Source organism: Oncorhynchus keta, chromosome 6 (assembly GCF_023373465.1).
Source record: "Oncorhynchus keta strain PuntledgeMale-10-30-2019 chromosome 6, Oket_V2, whole genome shotgun sequence".
Classification (NCBI taxonomy): Eukaryota; Metazoa; Chordata; class Actinopteri; order Salmoniformes; family Salmonidae; genus Oncorhynchus; species Oncorhynchus keta.
The window spans coordinates 27,520,599-27,539,136 of record NC_068426.1 but is presented as its reverse complement, the minus strand read 5'-3'; the positions used below and the strand labels follow the sequence as shown (position 1 = coordinate 27,539,136).

The 18,538-nt window shown below is 41.1% G+C and overlaps 1 protein-coding gene across 6 annotated transcripts in view; it reads right to left on the bottom strand.

The window, feature by feature from the left end:
* Nucleotides 1–18,538, bottom strand: part of LOC118385316 (TNF receptor-associated factor 2-like) — a 42,558-nt gene that overhangs the window by 6,218 nt on the left and 17,802 nt on the right. For 4 of the 6 annotated variants that reach the window (XM_035772368.2, XM_035772369.2, XM_052521223.1 and 1 more), the window contains 6 exons: nt 16,112–16,320; nt 13,528–13,606; nt 13,218–13,316; nt 1,498–1,659; nt 1,270–1,344; nt 427–501 (listed from right to left, as the gene is read on the bottom strand). In XM_035772368.2, the coding sequence (XP_035628261.1) occupies nt 427–501; nt 1,270–1,344; nt 1,498–1,659; nt 13,218–13,316; nt 13,528–13,606; nt 16,112–16,290 (669 nt within the window). In that variant the 5' untranslated portion in view covers nt 16,291–16,320. Of the gene's footprint in view, nt 1–426; nt 502–1,269; nt 1,345–1,497; nt 1,660–13,217; nt 13,317–13,527; nt 13,607–16,111; nt 16,321–18,292; nt 18,538 lie in introns of those variants that run through there. The other 2 variants (XM_035772370.2, XM_052521224.1) reach the window with 2 other exon arrangements.

Below are 18,538 nucleotides of genomic sequence, written 5' to 3'. Positions count from 1 at the left end.
GATGTCAGATCATGCTGTACGTACTACTAGGTTGGATACTACTTGTGCTTCAACCAAGAAGTTGCCACAAGTGTCTAATTATAAAGGTCTAACTATAAACCAAACAATCAACAGAACATTGTTCACTGTCTGCATGCCATGGAGTAGTCAAGGTGACTCAGAAAAACAAGAGGAAAGAGGGGATTTTTCTTGATCCAAACGACTACAAATTTAGCCAGATTTATTTGACTGTCAGATGAGGGCAAGTCATAGGAGAAAACTGAGAAAAACAAACCAGTTTCCTCTGACAAACAGGAAACCGTATTCAAGAGCTGTCTGGGACATTACAATCAAAGATATGCATTTTTCAAATATCTAAGAAGGCCATCATCATATACTGTAGATAAAACCTTATCTGAATAGATATAATTTATCTTCTATACACACCACAACCTTGCAGCCGACCTCACTGAACGGACATGCAGTCTTAGACTTGGCACAGGATCTGCTGTGATCTAGAAACTGCAGGGAGAGAACAGAAAGAGAAAGATCAGGGGGTTATGGAGATTAAATTGGGGCTTAACCCTGAAAATAACCGGCATTATTGTCATGACTTCCGCCGAAGTCGGTCCCTCTCCTTCTTTGGGTGGTGTTCGGCGGTCGACGTCACCGACCTTCTAGCCATCCTTGATCCATTTTTAATTTTCCATTGGTTTTGTCTAGTCTTCCTACACACCTGGTTCCAATCCCATTCATTACACGTTGTGTATTTAACCCTCTGTTTCCCCTCATGTCCTTGTCAGAGATTGTTTGTTGTATGTAGGCGTGTTATTTGTTCTGGTGTGCGACGGGTTTTGCACCCTTATTATGTTATTTTTGTATACTTTGGTTTTCTGAGATTTTTGAATGTTTATTAAACAGCTCCATTTTTACCAAGTTCATTCTCCTGCGCCTGACTTCCCTGTCACCAGCACGCACCGCATTACAATTATTTCAAATGTGAAAGTAGATGACTGTTGAGGTTATTTTATTCTAAGTTCAAAGGGCTAACTCAAACAAAATGCAACTACCTTCTTAGTTCTGTTATGAGAAGACTTCATAGTGAGACCCACTTCTATTAAAGAGTGGTAAATGAGTCTGTTCATGCTCTGGCCTACTCCACTTGACTGTGCAACAATGTATATTTATTGAAAGCAGAAACTGTATAGGACCATGGCTGATAAGATACGATTAATTGACCTAGAAAGCAAGCCAAATGAAGACTTTTAAAAGACACAGTAGAGGACAGACCTTTTCCCGTGGGATCTTTTTCTTTCCACAGTCCTTGCACTGCATGGGAAACTTCTGGCAGATTTCATCATGAGCCTGTAATAGATAAGGAGTGGGAGTTGGTATGAGAATATCAGTTTCTCAGAATCCAGACATTCCATAACCTTCTCATCAGAATCTGACTGTCTGGAGTACTGTGTCCACTTGTACATTTGTTGGCCATTGGTGTTTTCCAGATATGCGTCTCACCTTGATTTCCTTGAAGTTGAAGGAGACTTTGCAGTACTTGCAGTTCAATGTCCTTGCTTCACATTCTCTCTCATTATGCCTCTCTTTTTCACTGCGCAGGATAAGGACCTGGCAGGTTTCACATGGTACTCGCTCATACTCACACTTGCCCTCGTGTTGTGCCTGGGAAACAAAAACAAAGAGTTTTACCACTGATCATCAAATGCCATTTAGAAGTAATTAAGCTGAACCAGTTCAGAAAGAAAAAAAAACAGAGTGCCCCGCCTCAGCTGACACATCAGCTGAGATGGTACCAATTAGAGGTGAGTATCAATCATGCCTATCCAGAGCTTTCCCAGATATCACCGCGCCTTATCGGATCTTGAGGTTGGCTAAACAACCTATGCCCTCTATTCAGGATTGGCCAGAATCCTAGTGGTCCTCTAAGCTCAAGATACACAGTGCATTCAGAAAGTATATGCACAGCTATTTTCAGGTCTCTCCAGAGATGTTCGATCGGGTTTAAGTCCGGGCTCTGGCTGTGTCACTCAAGGACATTCAGAGACTTGTCCCGAAGCCACTCCAGCGTTGTCTTGGCTGTGTGCTTAGGGTCGTTGTCCTGTTGGAAGGCGAACATTCGCCCAAGTTTATGGTCCTGAGCACTCTGGAGCAGGTTTTCATCACTGATCTCTCTGTAGTTTGCTCTGTTCATCTTTTCTTCGATCCTGACTAGTATCCCAATCCTTGCCGCTGAAAAACATCCCCACAGCATGATGCTGCCACCACCATGCTTCACTGTAGGTATGATGCCAGCTTTCTTCCAGATGTGACACTTGACATTCAGGCCTAAGAGTTCAATCTTGGTTTAATCAGTGAGCCTTGTGGTTCCAAACTTCTTCCATTTAAGAATGATGGAGGCCACCGTGTTCTTGGGGACCTTCAATGCTTCAGAAATGTTTTGGTACCCTTCCCCAGATCTGTGCCTTGACACAACCCTGTCTCGGATCTCTATGGACAATTCCTTCGACCTCATTGCTTGGTTTTTGCTCTGCCATGCACTGTCAACTGTGGGATCTTATATAGACAGGTGTGTGTCTTTCCAAATCCTCTCCAATCAATTGAATTTACCACAGGTGGACTCCCATCAAGTTGTAGAAACATCTCAAGGACGATCAAAGGAAACATGATGCATCTGAGAAAAATGTTGAGTCTCATAGTAAAGGGTCTGAATACTTTATATAAATAAGGTATTTCTGTTTTTTTTATTTGTAATAAATGTGCAACATTTAGCAGGGCAGGGGAAAAAGAGGGAGAAGCATCAGGGATAGTCGTATTAAAAGGGATGGGAGATGAGGAAATGTTGAACGGGCAAGGAGGCATGGCTGAGTCAAATAGAAATCCTGACTTAATGAAGTTGGGATTAAAGAGCTCAGTCAGTAACAACCACATCATCAACTTTAAGGGACATGGGCAGCAGTGGGGAGGAGGGTTTATTATCCAGGTCTTTTAACAGTTTTCCAACTTCTTGGGGTTAGGCCCACAGAGAAAGAACTGCTCTTTAAAGTAACTAACTTTAGCCTTCCGGATAGCCTGAGTTCACTTATTTCTCATTTGCCTAAACGAGAGCCAGTCAGCCCGAGTATGCGTGTGCCGAGCCTTTCGCCAAATGCAATTCTTGAGGTGGAGTAACTATGCAAGATCACGGTCGAACCAGGGCCTGAATCTGTTTTTAATTCTCATTTTCTTTATGGGGTCGTGTTTGTTAATAATATCACTGAAAATATTAAAAAAGAAGGTCCAAGTGTCTTCGACAGAGGGGATCAAGCTGATTCTATACTATTTTACAGAGGCCAGGTCATGAAGGAAGGCATGCTCATGCATCTATGACAAATCAGGAAAAGTCGTTTCCCTGTGCAGCCATTACGAACACAGGCTGTAAAACAGTGACCCCTAAGGTTTTAACAGAAGGCACCAGACTGATACCAGGATTATTTGTGAGGATAACATCAAGAAGAGTAGCCTTTTCTGGGTGTTGGAGTCATACCTAGTGGGATTGGTGATAATATGAGAAAGATTTAGGGAATCCCATTGCTTTAGGACTTGGTCAGGTGGTTTAAGCATGTCCCAGTTTAGGTCACCTAGCAGGACAAATTCAGACTTGGTGTAAGGGGCTTAGGGTAGGTAGGGTACAGGCCGGTGCTGATGGAGGACGATAGCACCCAGCAACAAAGCCCTATTTGAAAGTTCAATACTTAAAACCAGCAAATCAAATTGTTTGGGGACAGGCTTTGTGGAGACAACCGAGCACTGAAGGTGATCCTTGGTCAAGATTACCACTCCCCCACCTTTGGAAGATCTGGCTTTCTGAAAAAGGTTATAACCAGAAAGTTTAACATCAGTATTCAAAACACTCTTCCTTAACCACGTCTCAGTGACCAACACATCTGGATTGGAGCTCTGAACCCGCATTTTCAATTGATCCATTTTTGGTAATTAGCTTCTAGTGTTAACGTGCAGAAATCCCAGGCTTTTACGGGAGCAGAAATCAGTGAAGCAGATAGAGTACAAGTCAGAATTGGGGCTAGCAACAGTAGATGGGCCAGGGTGTACATGCATATTTCCAGATATCATCAACAGTAATACAATCAAGGCACGGCATAGTACAGGGAGAGCTCTACAGTGCTGATTTATGACATCTGAATGTGCATCAGATGGCAACAAGGTCATATTGTACAGCAATTTCATCAGGTAACATGAATACAAAGTCGGCAATGGGTGTTTAGAATGGGATGGGAGGCCAAAAGTCTCTGTAACCAATTATTAACTCATTCTAAAACTAATAGGAAGGGTAAAGGTACTCCATTGCTCAAACTATGTTCCATGTTCTTCTTCCATGTTACGCTATCTGCAATGCCGACCACTCTCCACGCTGGTCGATCCATTGTTTATCACTGATGCAACAGATGTCCAGCAAAGCCAAGAAGACTGGTCTCGGCCCCCATGTAAAAGATTGTGTTCGTACTTCGTAACTCTTCCGTTGTGTTTTTAAAGAAAGAACTGTCCAGCCAGCGATCCCAGTTGATTGGTGTTTACTCCAACAATAGACACAAGGAAGCACATTAGATGTGCAGGACAATAGTATGTTGATGGCTATAGATTCGTGATTTGTCTGTCAGCATGGAAATAACTGAAATAGCAGGGGCTAATGCGACCATTATAGAGCATGCTAGCTAACTCACTCTTACAGCAATAACATACAAAAGCACATCCCAGGATGCCCCCAATATCTAAAAGGTACCGTACACACACACATTGAACAAAAATATAAATGCAATATGTATAGCGTTGGTCCCATGGTCCATGAACTGAAATAAAAGAATCCCAGAAATGCTCCATACGTACGAAATGTCTGTGCACAAATTTGTTTATATCCCTGTTAGTGAGCATTTCTCCTTTGCCAAGATAATCCATCCAGCTAACAGGTGGGGTATATCAAGAAGCTGATGAAACCGCATGATCATTATTGGGCTGGTGACAATAAAAGGCTAAAATGTGCAGTTTTGTCACAACACAATGCTACTGTAACGGCCGTTGTTGGTGGAAGAAGGTGAGGACCAAGGTGCAGCGTGGTATGTGTCCATATTTATTAAAATGAACACGGAAATACCAAAAATACCAAAGAGAAACGACCGAAAACAGTTCTGGCTGGTGCAGACACAACAGAAAACAGAAAATAATCACCCACGAAACACAATAGAAAACAGGCTCCCTAAATATGGTTCTCAATCAGGGACAACAATTGACAGCTGCCTCTGATTGAGAAACATAACAGGCCAAACACAGAAATAGCAAATCATAGAAAAACTAACATAGACAACCCACCCAACTCACGCCCTGACCATACCAAAACAAAGACATAACAACAGAACGTGACAGCTACAGATGTCTCAAGTTGAGGGAGCGTGCAACTGGCATGTTGACTGCAGGAATGTCTACCAGAGCTGTTACCAAATAATTTCATGTCAATTTCTCTACCATAAGCATCGTTTTAGAGAATTTGGCAGTATGTTCAACCAGCCTCACAACTGCAGACCACGTGTAACCACGCCAGCCCAGGACCTCCATATCCGGCTTCTTCACCTACGGGATCATCTAAGACCAGCTATCCAGACAGCTGATGAGACTGGGGAGTATTTCTATCTGTAATAAAGCCTTTTTGTGGGGGAAAACTAATTATGATAGTCTGGGCATGGCTTCCCAGTGGGTGGAAGCCAAGCCCACCCATGGCTGCGCCCCTGCTCAGTCATGTGAAATCCATAGAGGGCCATGAGAGACTAATTTATTCATTTCAATTGACTTATTTCCTTATCTGAACTGTAACTCAGTAAAATCGTTGCGTTTATATTTTTGTTCAGTGTGTGTTGGCAAGATAGGCAGATAGTTCATGTGCCAAGATGAAGATCATCATGCCTCAAGCGAGGGTACCCAGCGGTACGTCACCAGGGATAGAAGTCGCATGTTGCTCAGTTTATGCCACACGTGGTTAAGATTCTCACATAGGATTCATTGTTGCGATGGTAAGATTACTTAACTGGTCTATTCGATAATATCTAAATGGCGCTTCTGCCGTAGCTACAGAGTCGTCTGGTGTAAGGTTCTGCTGTTTTGGGGGATTGGTATAGCTTACTGCGCTTACTGCCCATAGGCTATATTATACTGTATATTGACGCTTTGCTTAGGCAGTGAGCTACCCTGAAGGAGCAGAGCCTAAATCGCCAAAACTTGCATTATTCATTGCTTAAAAGCGGCAATATGTAACTTTTTGGGCGACCCGACCAAATTCACATAGAAATGTTAGTTATAAATCTGTCATTCTCATTGAAAGCAAGTCTAAGAAGTGGTAAATATGTTCTGTTTCCCAGTCTTAATTTTAGTTTTTGCATCTTTTACTTTCAGTTTTGTACACCAGATTCAAACAGCTGATAATACAATATTCATGGTTATAGAAAATATATTTCACAGCAGTTTAGACAGTACAATGATTCTCTACACTATGCAGTTGTTTAGTCACAAACAGTAACTGGCAGAACTATTACCATTTTTCCAAACAGAAAATGGCAGAGCAATTTCTGCATAGAGCATCTTTAATAAATGGTTAAACATATTTCTTCGTGGTGCTTTCTTTCTGAAATTAAGCGGAGCCAGTTCAGAAAGGAAACCTGATTGCCCAGTCTCAGCTGACACACCTGCTGAGATGGTACCAAAGAGGCTAGTCTCAATCACGCCTACATTATTTGGTGGTCTATTTTAAGCTGACCAGGTCCCCTCACTCATCATGCTGTTACTTCAACTATGCGCCGGCTTCTTGCTCGCACCACCAGGTTCTGTGTTTCTGTCGGGGGATTGGTATAGCTTACCACACTCACTGTCCATAGGCTATATTATATATTGACGCTTTGCTTGGGCAGTGAGCTAACCTGAAAGAGCAGAGCCTATAGCTCCAAGACTTGCATTATTCATTGCTTAATAAATGGTTATAAATATTTCAATGTGGAGTTTCCTTTCTGAACATGCATTTACAGTTAAAAGACCTTTAAAAAGCATTGTGTTATGAAAGGAGCAGACTTGGCATGACTGCAACATGTTTTACATTTGAGTCATTTAGCAGAGTGACTTATAGTAGTGAGTGAATATATTTTAATACTTATTTTTCAAACTGGTCCCTCGTGGGAATCAAACCCACAATCCTGTCGCTGCGAAAGCCATGCTCTACCGACTGAGCTACACTGTTCTCAGTAATAAATCATCCTTTAAAATCAACGATAAGCCAAAACAATAGCTGTTTTATAGCCTACTCATACTCCCTTGGCTTAAGAGGGACAACCTGTCTATTCTGTAAACACAGCTCTATGCAAGTCATAGCTTGCCAGATTAAAATAACAGTTGGGTTGATGGTTAACCAGTCTGCTGCATACGAGTTTATAAGCAGCCAGTTATGGCAGTTAGAAGAAGTACATCTAGTTTAACTGAAAACGGCCACAACGGAGCAGGATGTATGGTTAGACAGTGGTGACCTTATACATCACAGAGAACTGCAGTAGATGCCACAATTGACTTTTAAAGTGTGAAACTCTTTATGGTTGTAAACTAAACTGACACAACAGATTCATATATGAAACACTGCTCTACTTAAATATTGTTCATCTATAGAAAAAGGTGTTGCGTGAGATGGGAAACATTGTATGTGTTTGTGAGAGTATGGCCTATTGTGGTTGTTTTGGTGTTGCATTAAACTGCACATTGAAACTGCTTGCGGTTGTTCAACAAGAACTCAAAATTGCTTTTTCAACCACTGTGTCAAGGGTTGAATTAATTATGCCTCACAACTACAACAGTTAAAATACAAAGTCAAATACAAATTAATCCATCTACTTGTGAATCATTACAGTAAATGTCAGTCCTGCTCTAGACACATTTTTTCGACACATTTTTTCAAGCAGGTGGGAGGAGAAGGGGTTGGGGGGAGAGAAGAGTGTTGCCATCTTTCCCACGTCTTTTCTCATTCAGTCTCAATAAGGCAACAGAGCAGGAAAGTGAGCATGTTTTTCCAAATACCCTTACCAACCCTTCTCTAAAATATCCCCAAGCCAACATTAACCATAACTAAAAACAATAACGACTTGTCTAAAGTTTTCCTAATTTGGAAACTCACGAAACAGTTCAGCCTATGTCAATGTAAATCCGTAAACATGGGCACCCTCATAGATATTATCCAGACCAACTTGCCCTCCAAATACAAAAACATCCTGTGGTGGACTGCAGTAGCGTCGAATAGTCCCCGTGATATGCACATTTTCAGGGTAGTCAGGAACCAATAAACGCAGTCAGTCAGGAAAGCAAAGACTAGCTTTTTCAAACAGAAATTTGCATCCTGTAGCTCTAACTCCAAAAAGTTCTGGGACACTGTAGTGTCCATGGAGAATAAGATCACCTCCTCCCAGCTGCCCACTGCACTGAGGCTAGGTAAAACTGTCACCACCAATAAATCCATGATAATCAAGATTTTCAATAAGCATTTCTCTACGGCTGGCCATGCTTTCCTCCTGGCTACCCCAACCCCGGCTAACAGCTACGCACCCCCCGCAGCGACATGCCCAAGCCTCCCCAGCTTCTCCTTAACCAAAATCCAGATAGCAGATGTTCAGAAAGAGCTGCAAAACCTGGACCCGTACAAATCAGCTGGGCTAGACAATCTGGACCCTCTCTTTCTAAAAATTATATGCCGCCACTGTTGCAACCCCTATTACCAGTCTGTTCAACCTCTCTTTCTTATCGTCCTAAATCCCCAAAGAGTGGAAAGCTGCCGCGGTCATCCTCCTCTTCAAAAGGGGGTGACACTCTAGATCCAAACTGCTATAGACCTATATCCATCCTGCCCTGACTTTCTAAAGTCTTCGAAAGTCAAGTTAATAAACAGATCACAGGACCATTTCGAATCCCCACTGTAATATTTGTGTTGTAGAGAAATGACCAGGCAGGAGACGGGAGTACAGTTAGTTGTCGTTTAGTCAAAAACCCCTCGTGCTCTACAGTTCGCGGCATTCCAGTGCGCGTGTGCATTTCCTATTAGGTGTAGTAATGTAACACTGCCTTAATGCATTACTGCTTAGTAACAGCACAGTAACTAATATAAACAGATGTAGATCCCAGATACTACACCCACCGTACCTTCTCCGCTGTGGAATCTGGTTTTCGAGCTGGTCACGGGTGCACCTCGGCCATGCTCAAGGTACTAAACGATATCATAACCGCCATCGATAAAAGACGGTACTCGCAGCAGTCTTCATCGACCTGACCAAGGTTTTCGACTCTGTCAATCACCATATTCTTATTGGCAGACTCAACAGCCTTACTTTCTCAAATGACTGCCTCGCCTGGTTCACCAACTACTTCTCAGACAGAGTTCAGTGTGTCAAATCAGAGGGCCTGTTGTCTGGACCTCTGGCAGTCTCTATGGGGGTGCCACAGGGTTCAAATCTCAGGCCGACTCTTTTCTCTGTATATACCAACGATGTCGCTCTTGCTGCGGGTGATTCTCTGATCCACCTCTACGCAGATGACACCATTCTGTATACATCTGGCCCTTCTTTGGACACTGTGTTAACAAACCTCCAAACAAGCTTCAATGCCATACAAAACTACTTCCGTGGCCTCCAACTGCTCTTAACCTTTTACCTCCACCCGACACGCAGGCGTCCCATCTAGACATCTGGAAATGCAAATGCGCTACGCTAAATGCTAATAGCACTCGTTAAAACTCAAAACGTTCATTAAAACACACATGCAGGGTACGGAATTAAAGCTACACTCGTTGTGAATCCAGCCAACAAGTCAGATTTTTAAAATGCTTTTTGGCGAAAGTATGAGAAGCTATTATCTGATAGCATGCAACACCCCTAAAGACCCGCAGGGGACGTAAACAAAATAATTAGCATAGACGGAGCTACACAAAATGCAGAAATAAAATATAAAACATTCATTACCTTTGACGATCTTCTTTGTTGGCACTCCTAGATGTCCCATAAACATCACTATTGGGTCTTTTTTTCGATTAAATCGGTCCATATATAGCCTAGATATCGATCTATGAAGACTGTGTGATCAAGGAAAAAAACTGCGTTTTATAACGCAACGTAATTTTTTAAAATTAAAAAAGTCGACGATAAACTTTAACAAAACACTTCGAAATACTTTTGTAATGCAACTTTAGGTATTAGTAAACGTTAATAATCGATCAAATTGATCACGGGGCGATGTATATTCTATAGCTCTACGTCTTGAAATAATGTCCGGGTAAATCTCAACCAAAATATCCTGTTGGAGACCGGAAGAAATGGGCTGTCTCTTGTTCATTTGACCAAGAAACAAATCCTAGGCAAATGACAAAGACGGTTGACATCGTATGGAAGCTGTAGGTATTGCAACCTCGGCTCCAGGTAATGTGGTTTCTATTCAACAATACATTCAAGTGGCGCATTGATATATTTTCCAGTTTTCAGTGATCAGATTTTCCTGCGCTTTTCGATGAAACGCACGTTCTGTTATAGTCATAGCCGTGATTTAACCAGTTTTAGAAACGTCTGAGTGTTTTCTATCCACACATACTAATCATATGCATATACTATATTCCTGGCATGAGTAGCAGGGCGCTGAAATGTTGCACGATTTTTAACAGAATGTTCGAAAAAGTAGGGGGTAGGATCAACAGGTTAAATGCTAGTAAAAACCAAATGCATGCTTTTCAACCGTTCGATGCCCGCACCTGCCCGCCCGACTAGCATCACTACTCTGGACGGTTCTGACTTAGAATATGTGGACAACTACAAATACCTAGGTGTCTGGCTAGACTGTAAACTCGCCTTCCAGACTCATATTAAACATATCCAATCCAAAATTAAATCTAGAATTGGCTTCCTATTTCGCAACAAAGCATCCTTCACTCACACAGCCAAACATACCCTCGTAAAACTGACTATCCTACCGATCCTCGATTTCGGTGATGTCATTTACAAAATAGCTTCCAATACTCTACTCAGCAAACTGGATGCAGTCTATCACAGTGCCATCCGTTTTGTCACCAAAGCCCCTTATACCACCCACTACAGCGACTTGTATGCTCTAGTCGGCTGGCCTTCGCTACATATTCGTCGCCAGACCCACTGACTCCAAGTCATCTATAAGTCTATGCTAGGTAAAGCTCCGCCATCTCAGCTCACTGGTCACCATAACAACACCCACCCGTAGCACATGCTCCAGCAGGTATATCTCACTGGTCATTCCCAAAGCAAACACCTCCTTTGGCCGCCTTTCCTTCTAGTTCTCTGCTGCCAATGACTGGAACGAATTGCAAATATCGCTGAAGCTGGCTGGAGACTTATATTTCCCTCACTAACATTAAACATCAGCTTATCTGAGCAGCTAACCAATCGCTGCAGCTATACATAGCCCATCTGTAAATAGCCCACCCAATCTACCTACCTCATCCCCATATTGTTTTTATTTACTTTTATGCGCTTTTGCACACCAGTATTTCTACTTGCACATCACCATCTGCACATCTATCACTCCAGTGTTAATTTGCTAAATTGTAATTACTTGCTACTATGGCCTATTTATTGCCTTACCACCTCACGCCATTTGCACATGCTATATATAGACTTTCTTTTTCTTCTATTGTGTTATTGACTGTATGCTTGTTTATTACATGTGTTGTTGTTTGTGTCGCACTGCTTTGCTTCATCTTGGCCAGGTCACAGTTGTAAATGAGAACTTGTTCTCAACTAGCCTACCTGGTTAAATAAAGGTGAAATTTAAAAAAATATATATGATTAGCAACACTGTTTGTCTTTCCACTTCCCAGTGAATCCTACAGTAAACACAGGTTTTTTTTTTTATATAGTCCACTGAATACCTGTTACTGACTCCAAATCACACAATCTCCCACAGACAACGACAACATTAAAAGGCCACTGAACCAACACGAAACGCCTACACGATAAAACATTTTTAGCACAAGTTCTGCTAATCATCAAGTTGGTTGTCAGCATGACATTTAACTGCACAATCTGCATGAACACAAAAACTTTCTGCTGAATCGGCCCTAGAAATGTAGCATAGACATTCTCACTTCTTTTCTTCCCCATTGTGAAAGTAAATACAATTCTATCCACAGTTCTGAGGAAGCACATTAACCCCCCACTTTTTACTGAATAACCAGACATATTTACAGTTGACAGTCTTTTAACATCCCCCACAAAACACACAGTTATAACCTACGATTAGCTACAAATGTGCTCAAACTGAAGAAATAAAAGAGCAATGAACTTAAAACTTTCCCCTCCCTAACATTCCCTGTTATACAACAACAGTACATGTTAATTTAACTCTTGGCATAAGGCCAAGGTTTGCTTCCTCATAAAACTCCCCTCTCTTCCTGTTTTCAGTCTCTACAGTCGATGGACAAATGGATTTATAGTTAAATTAGTCTTAACAACAATACAATAACTTGCAGTTTATTAGTATTATTATTATGAATTTCTCAGACTACTCAAGACAGATGGTAAACAGAATGTAAATCTAAGCCTGCAGGTCTTGGGTACTTTCCACTCTCCGCCTAACAGGACACATTAAAAAAAACTCCAGGGACTTTCCAAGTCATATAACAAAGGCAGATCCTGTTTCACTTTCACATGACAACCAAACCCGTTCCACGTGTTGATTTTGTCTATCGTGCAGGTTAAAATACTAAAACCAACTGTGAACCAAATATATTAATTTAGGGACAGGTTAAAATACATACTCTATGAAACATTCATGTACATTTAGCTAGCTTGCATTGCTAGCTGATTTGTCCAGGGAGATAAACATGGGTTGACGTTTTACCTGAAATACACATGGTCCCTTTTTTTGTGCTGGATCTTTGCAGAATTTTGACCCATTCTGAGTCACACAAAATCATGTGTTCTCTGACAATTTATTCAGATAAAAGGTCGCACACACAATGGGGCCAGTCTGGTCAGCATGTCAGATTGCTACTGTGTGCCTTTGCTATTGGCTCTCAACACGAGAGACATGAGGGACGTCCAATCAGGTAACTCAAATTCAAAACATGCACAAGATATTCTCATTTGAATCACCCAATGACAACCCAGTAAAACATAAGCATTAACTCCATGCTATACCTCATATTCTTTTATGCAACCAGTCCAAGAGCATCCCTCACTGATACATTTGGCAGGCAGGCTGGCGATTTCTCTACCAGCTGCATTGTCTGGAAAAGCCTGAGGGAGGTGGAAAGAACAAAGAGTACTCTAATTAGACACAGTAGTTGTCACATTCACTGTTACTGTTCAACCAGACTGGGGGGCTGTCTTAAACATTGAACTGTAATAAATACTTTAGATGAATGAAATCCATATCCTTTTTTCGCCAGGAGCAACATGATTCACCAGAGATGTTGTCAGAAGTTAAATTAATGGGACGGAGCCGTACCTCATTACTATTGAGAATGGACTGTGGCTCCTCATATATCTCCTCCTGTCGACAGGCTTCACAGGGCTTTGGGCCGGAGCTGATGATGGAGACACACGTCATGTGACTTTACAGTACAAAATGATTTCAGTGGCCAACAACTAGAGGGCTCTTAGCCTCGCCTGAACCACTACCCACATTTACAATGATTACCTGTAGGCTACAGAGTACAGGGTTAAACTAGAAAGATGAATCATGTAATTACGTAGCATATATAGCACTTTGGAGTATACAGATAAACATGTATAAAAACAAATGGGCAAGTCACTTCAAGACTTGCCCAACGAGATCCATTGCAAAGACATTGTAATAATAGGTATTAAGAATACTATAATTAGTGGGCACGGGCAAGACATACAACGACAGGCGCATCAGTATGCAAGGCAACACAAAGATGCAAACAAATTAAAAGGTTGATGTTTAAATCCACAGATTGAGAGGCTTTAGTGTGAAGGAGGAGTCAGACCATCAGTAGACGGAGGAGGGCTGTGAATGAAGATAATAGTTCCCCTATGAGTTTTCTGTGTGGGTTCATGACTCAGAAATATACTGTAGTCCCACTAGAAACCACTAACTATGTGGAATGCATTTAGATAACCAACCATGACCAGCTAGCTCCATGTTGAAACCTCTCCCCTTTCAAATCTTACAAAATGACATGTGGCAACTGGAGTTTCTTGTGAGTTTAAAGCGAAACAGGATTACAAATTGTACAAATTCCTGGAATTACCAAATTACTGTCCCTTGAATTTCAACATCAGCACCAATGTAGCACTTCAAGTACAATGTATTTGACCTGAATTGTAGTGAAATATATCATATTAAATTAGTTAAGACTCTGACAGTGAGGATTCGTAGTTGAACGTATGTTTCTCCTTATTAAACAACTAATCACACATCCAGTATTTACAATTATCTTCCAGGCATCCACATACACTTTAACTTATTGTTGTTCTTTCCCGTGCAGATTCTACGTAGTCTGATCTCTGACAAAGTCACTTTTCAAGTTAAAAAATGCATGTCGTCTTGAACATACTCCGATTATAATCAGATGATAATAAGGACATCCTGGAACGAAGAAAAGCTGAAGCGTCACGCTATCTTCTTTCACATTCCACTGCACCATTTTTACTCAAGTTAAGAAATGAAGCGGCAAAAATATCTAAATTTCTAGCAGCAGGTGAAGTATAAAAACAAACATGGTTCCACTTCTCTTTAAAGGTGTGAAAACAAGAAGCAATTGTGTAGAGCATCCTCGTACCATCTAAAACACTGAAATATATTTTCCATAATTACAGAAGAAAAAATGTGCCCAAAGTTAGAGCTACAATGTTTTATAATGAAATGAACAAAACACAAATAAACAGATTTAGCTGCAGTGTGAGATGGTGACATGGTTAAACTCCCAGTGAGAAGACATATTTAGTAAGAATCAGCAAGAGCAGTTTGGTCCAGTTGCACCACCAGAGGTAAGATCCATTCCAGATAGTTCCAGTTTAGGCTGGACCAGTATTGGTGTTAATCTGACTGGCTACCACACACTAGGCTTGGGCGGTATACCGTATACCGGGGTATTTAGAACCTGGGCGGTATACCGTATACCGGGGTATTTGGAAAAAGCCACGGGATGATTTTTCAAAACCGTTGAAAGTATTTATTTTACGTACTTTTTTATACAATTTAATATTTGTACCTACTTGTGCAATATGTTAGGAGATAAAGAACATTGCGTTCTTCATTTCAGTTTACGGTAGTCCCCAGTCACGTGGTGTTTGTTTACAAGAACACAACGATGAGAGACCAGAGCCTTGTGAGTCACTCACTGTCATGCAGCACGCGCTTCATAATTTTTCATTATGAAGCTTACCGGAACTAGTTTCCCAAAACAGCGGTTTGAGCCAATCATGTACGTTTGTTTATAAAGAAGCACAAGGAGCAAAATGGGAGCTTTGTGAGGAGAGTCATCTCTACAGCACAACTTAAGTGAGGTGATCAAGTTACTCTTGTATGAAATTAATTACTAAATGTTTGCCAGCTATATATATCTTTTAACTATTAAGTTAACCATCTAAGATGTGCCAAATAAATTCTATCCAGCGGGGTTTTGCTAACTTGCTAATGTTAGTTAAGTGGCTAACATTAGCTTGCAAGATCAAGCTTCTTGGTAACAGCAGCACAGACAATCTACTCCTGGATTAAGATAATATTTGGATGCCACAGGCATGGTATGGAGGGATGGAAATGTGTATACTGCCCAACCCTACCACACACCCACCGCAGACCGACACACAGAATCCCGTGCTGACTCATCCAGACAGGAGCTGAGGTAAGTGGAAGGGCAAGATGCTGATGGGAGCCAAGGAACCAACAACACCACCACTACCACCACAGAGAGACACTGCAGTGGAATAGCTACAGCAGGACTTTGTGGGGTGGAGCATTATGCACAGTGAGAAGGGAATAATTAAAGTAAGGGAAACTTGAGGAAGGGTGGGGGGTTACAGAGCCTGTAGTGGGGAAGAGGTGAAGAGCTACAGTAGTCTACCTGGTGAGCAGTTTGAAACAATGGACACAGAAACGATGTCCACACTGAGCCTGGACTGGCTTCCTCAGGACCTGGTGACACTGCTGGCATTGGTACTTAGCTTCCATGGAAACAGCCAGGACACTCTGGGGTATCCCTGGAAGGGAGGAGTCCAAAGAGGGTAAAGATATGCGGGCCATGCCTCTCCATCAACGTCTCATACAGCTTTCCTGTGTAAACAAATATCAAACCTTAATATTTACCGAATGGATTAACCACACCCTATGTCCCAGGCCACTGCAATGATAGGTTACCTACATAACTCACAGGAAATATGGGGTAGAGCCAGCTGTTCTGTTTGTTTATTTGTAGCTGTTGCACATGGGATGCATGCACAGTTAAGCGTGTCTAAAAGCCAACTTCGCTGTATGTCGCCTAAGCACATTTCTGTCATTCAACCTTTCACCTCAGGTCAAAACAACAAATAAATGCAATATAATGTAGCAGTACTTAGTAATCAACAGATAATTCAAAAAGAGACAGGACAGGAGTGGCTTGGCAGGCAGACCTGCAGTATGGACTAGAGGTCGATCGATTAATCGACATGACCAATTAATTAGGGACGATTTCAAGTTTGGAAAAATCTTTAATCTGCCTTTTTGGATGCCGATTATGGCCGATTACATTGCAATCCAAGAGAAAACTGCGTAGCAGGCTGACTACCTGTTACGCGAGTGCAGCTTCAAAAGGACCCTGTGGCTGCAATGAGCCATGGTAAGTTGCTAGCTAGCATTAAATGTATCTTATAAAAAAACAATCAATCTTCACATAATCATAAATAATCATAAATTGTGTCACTTCTCTTGCGTTCAGTGCAAGCAGTGTCAGGGTATATACAACAGTTTAGGCCGCCTGGCTCATTGTGAACTGTGTGACCGTAATTAATTAGCCAGAATTTTACAGCACTGTACTGCGTTTGCCAGCAGCTCTTAGCAATGCTTGAAGCACAGCGCTGTTTATGACTTCAAGCCTATCAACTCCCGAGATTAGGCTGGCAAAACTAAAGTGCCTATAAGAACATCTAATAGTCAAAGCTATATGAAAATACAAATGGTATAGAGAAATAGTTGAATCGTCATAATTCCTATAATAACTACAACCTAAAAGATCTTAACTAGGAATATTGAACCACCAGCTTTCATATGTTCTCATGTTCTGAGCATGGAAACTTAAACGTTAGCTTTTTTTATATGGCACATATTTCACTTTTAACTTTCTTCTCCAACACTGTGTTTTTGCATTATTTAAACCAAATTGAACATGTTTCATTATTTATTTGAGACTAAATAGATGTTATTTATGTATTATATTAAGTTAAAATAAAAGTGTTAATTGTTCATTCAGTATTGTTGTCATTATTATAAATATATCTATAAAAATTGGACGACTAAATCGGTATCGGCTTTTTTTTGTTCTCCAATAATCGGTATCGGTATTGAAAAATCAAAATCGGTCGACCTCTTGTATGGACAGATTGAATTGACGCTTAATCATTTTAGTCTCAGAGAGAGAGGATTCTTGTAATAGTTTGAAATTGCAAAGTGAAGTCACCAAGAGAAAGAGAAATAGGTTTAAAAGGTGATGTTGTTACACAAGTAAATTAGTAGTGCTTGAAATTGTATATGCCTTTCCACATACCTTTAAACATAATAATTAATGGCTGGGGTCCTTTTTGTTTTATTTGCTGTTCTCCAAATAGTACTTTTGAGTTTTTGAAAGCTAGTCTAAGACATGGTAGATATGTTCTATGTGTGCTATTCCTATGCTTCCATTCTTAAGTTTTGTTTTTTCAATCTTTTACTTTCGGTATTGTATACAAGCTTCAAACTGAACATACAATATTCTTGGTTGTGGAAAATATATTTCACTGTGGTTTAGATGGTACAATGATGCTCTACACAATTACTCCTTGTTTTGTCATAAAAACGGAAATTAGGCAAACTATTTTAGCAACCAGTAAATGGCAGAGCGATTTCTGCATATTGCACCTTTAATACATTGTGTGGCAATGCAGTAAATGAGCTCCAGCGTCAACGTCCAATCCCCCCCAGACAATTTGAGAAATCTAACTGAAACAATGTTCTTGTTTTGACAACTGCAAACGCACGCTGATCCAGAAAAACGACTTTAAACTGCATGTACCGTAGAGATGCAGCCATGGTACAGAAAACATTTTCTAAGTAGGTCTGTCCATTTCCTTTTTTCCTTGCCAGTGGACAGCTTGCTCAATTGTCGTACTAGGCTTAGCTATGGAGCCATGCATTTACGGCATAACGTTGACTTTCTCTGCCAGTGGCATAACGTTAACGTTGACTTTCTTCTCAGCAGTGCACTACCTGCATACTGAAAAGGTTTTCGGGGTGAGCGAGTCCCAATATCATGGCCATT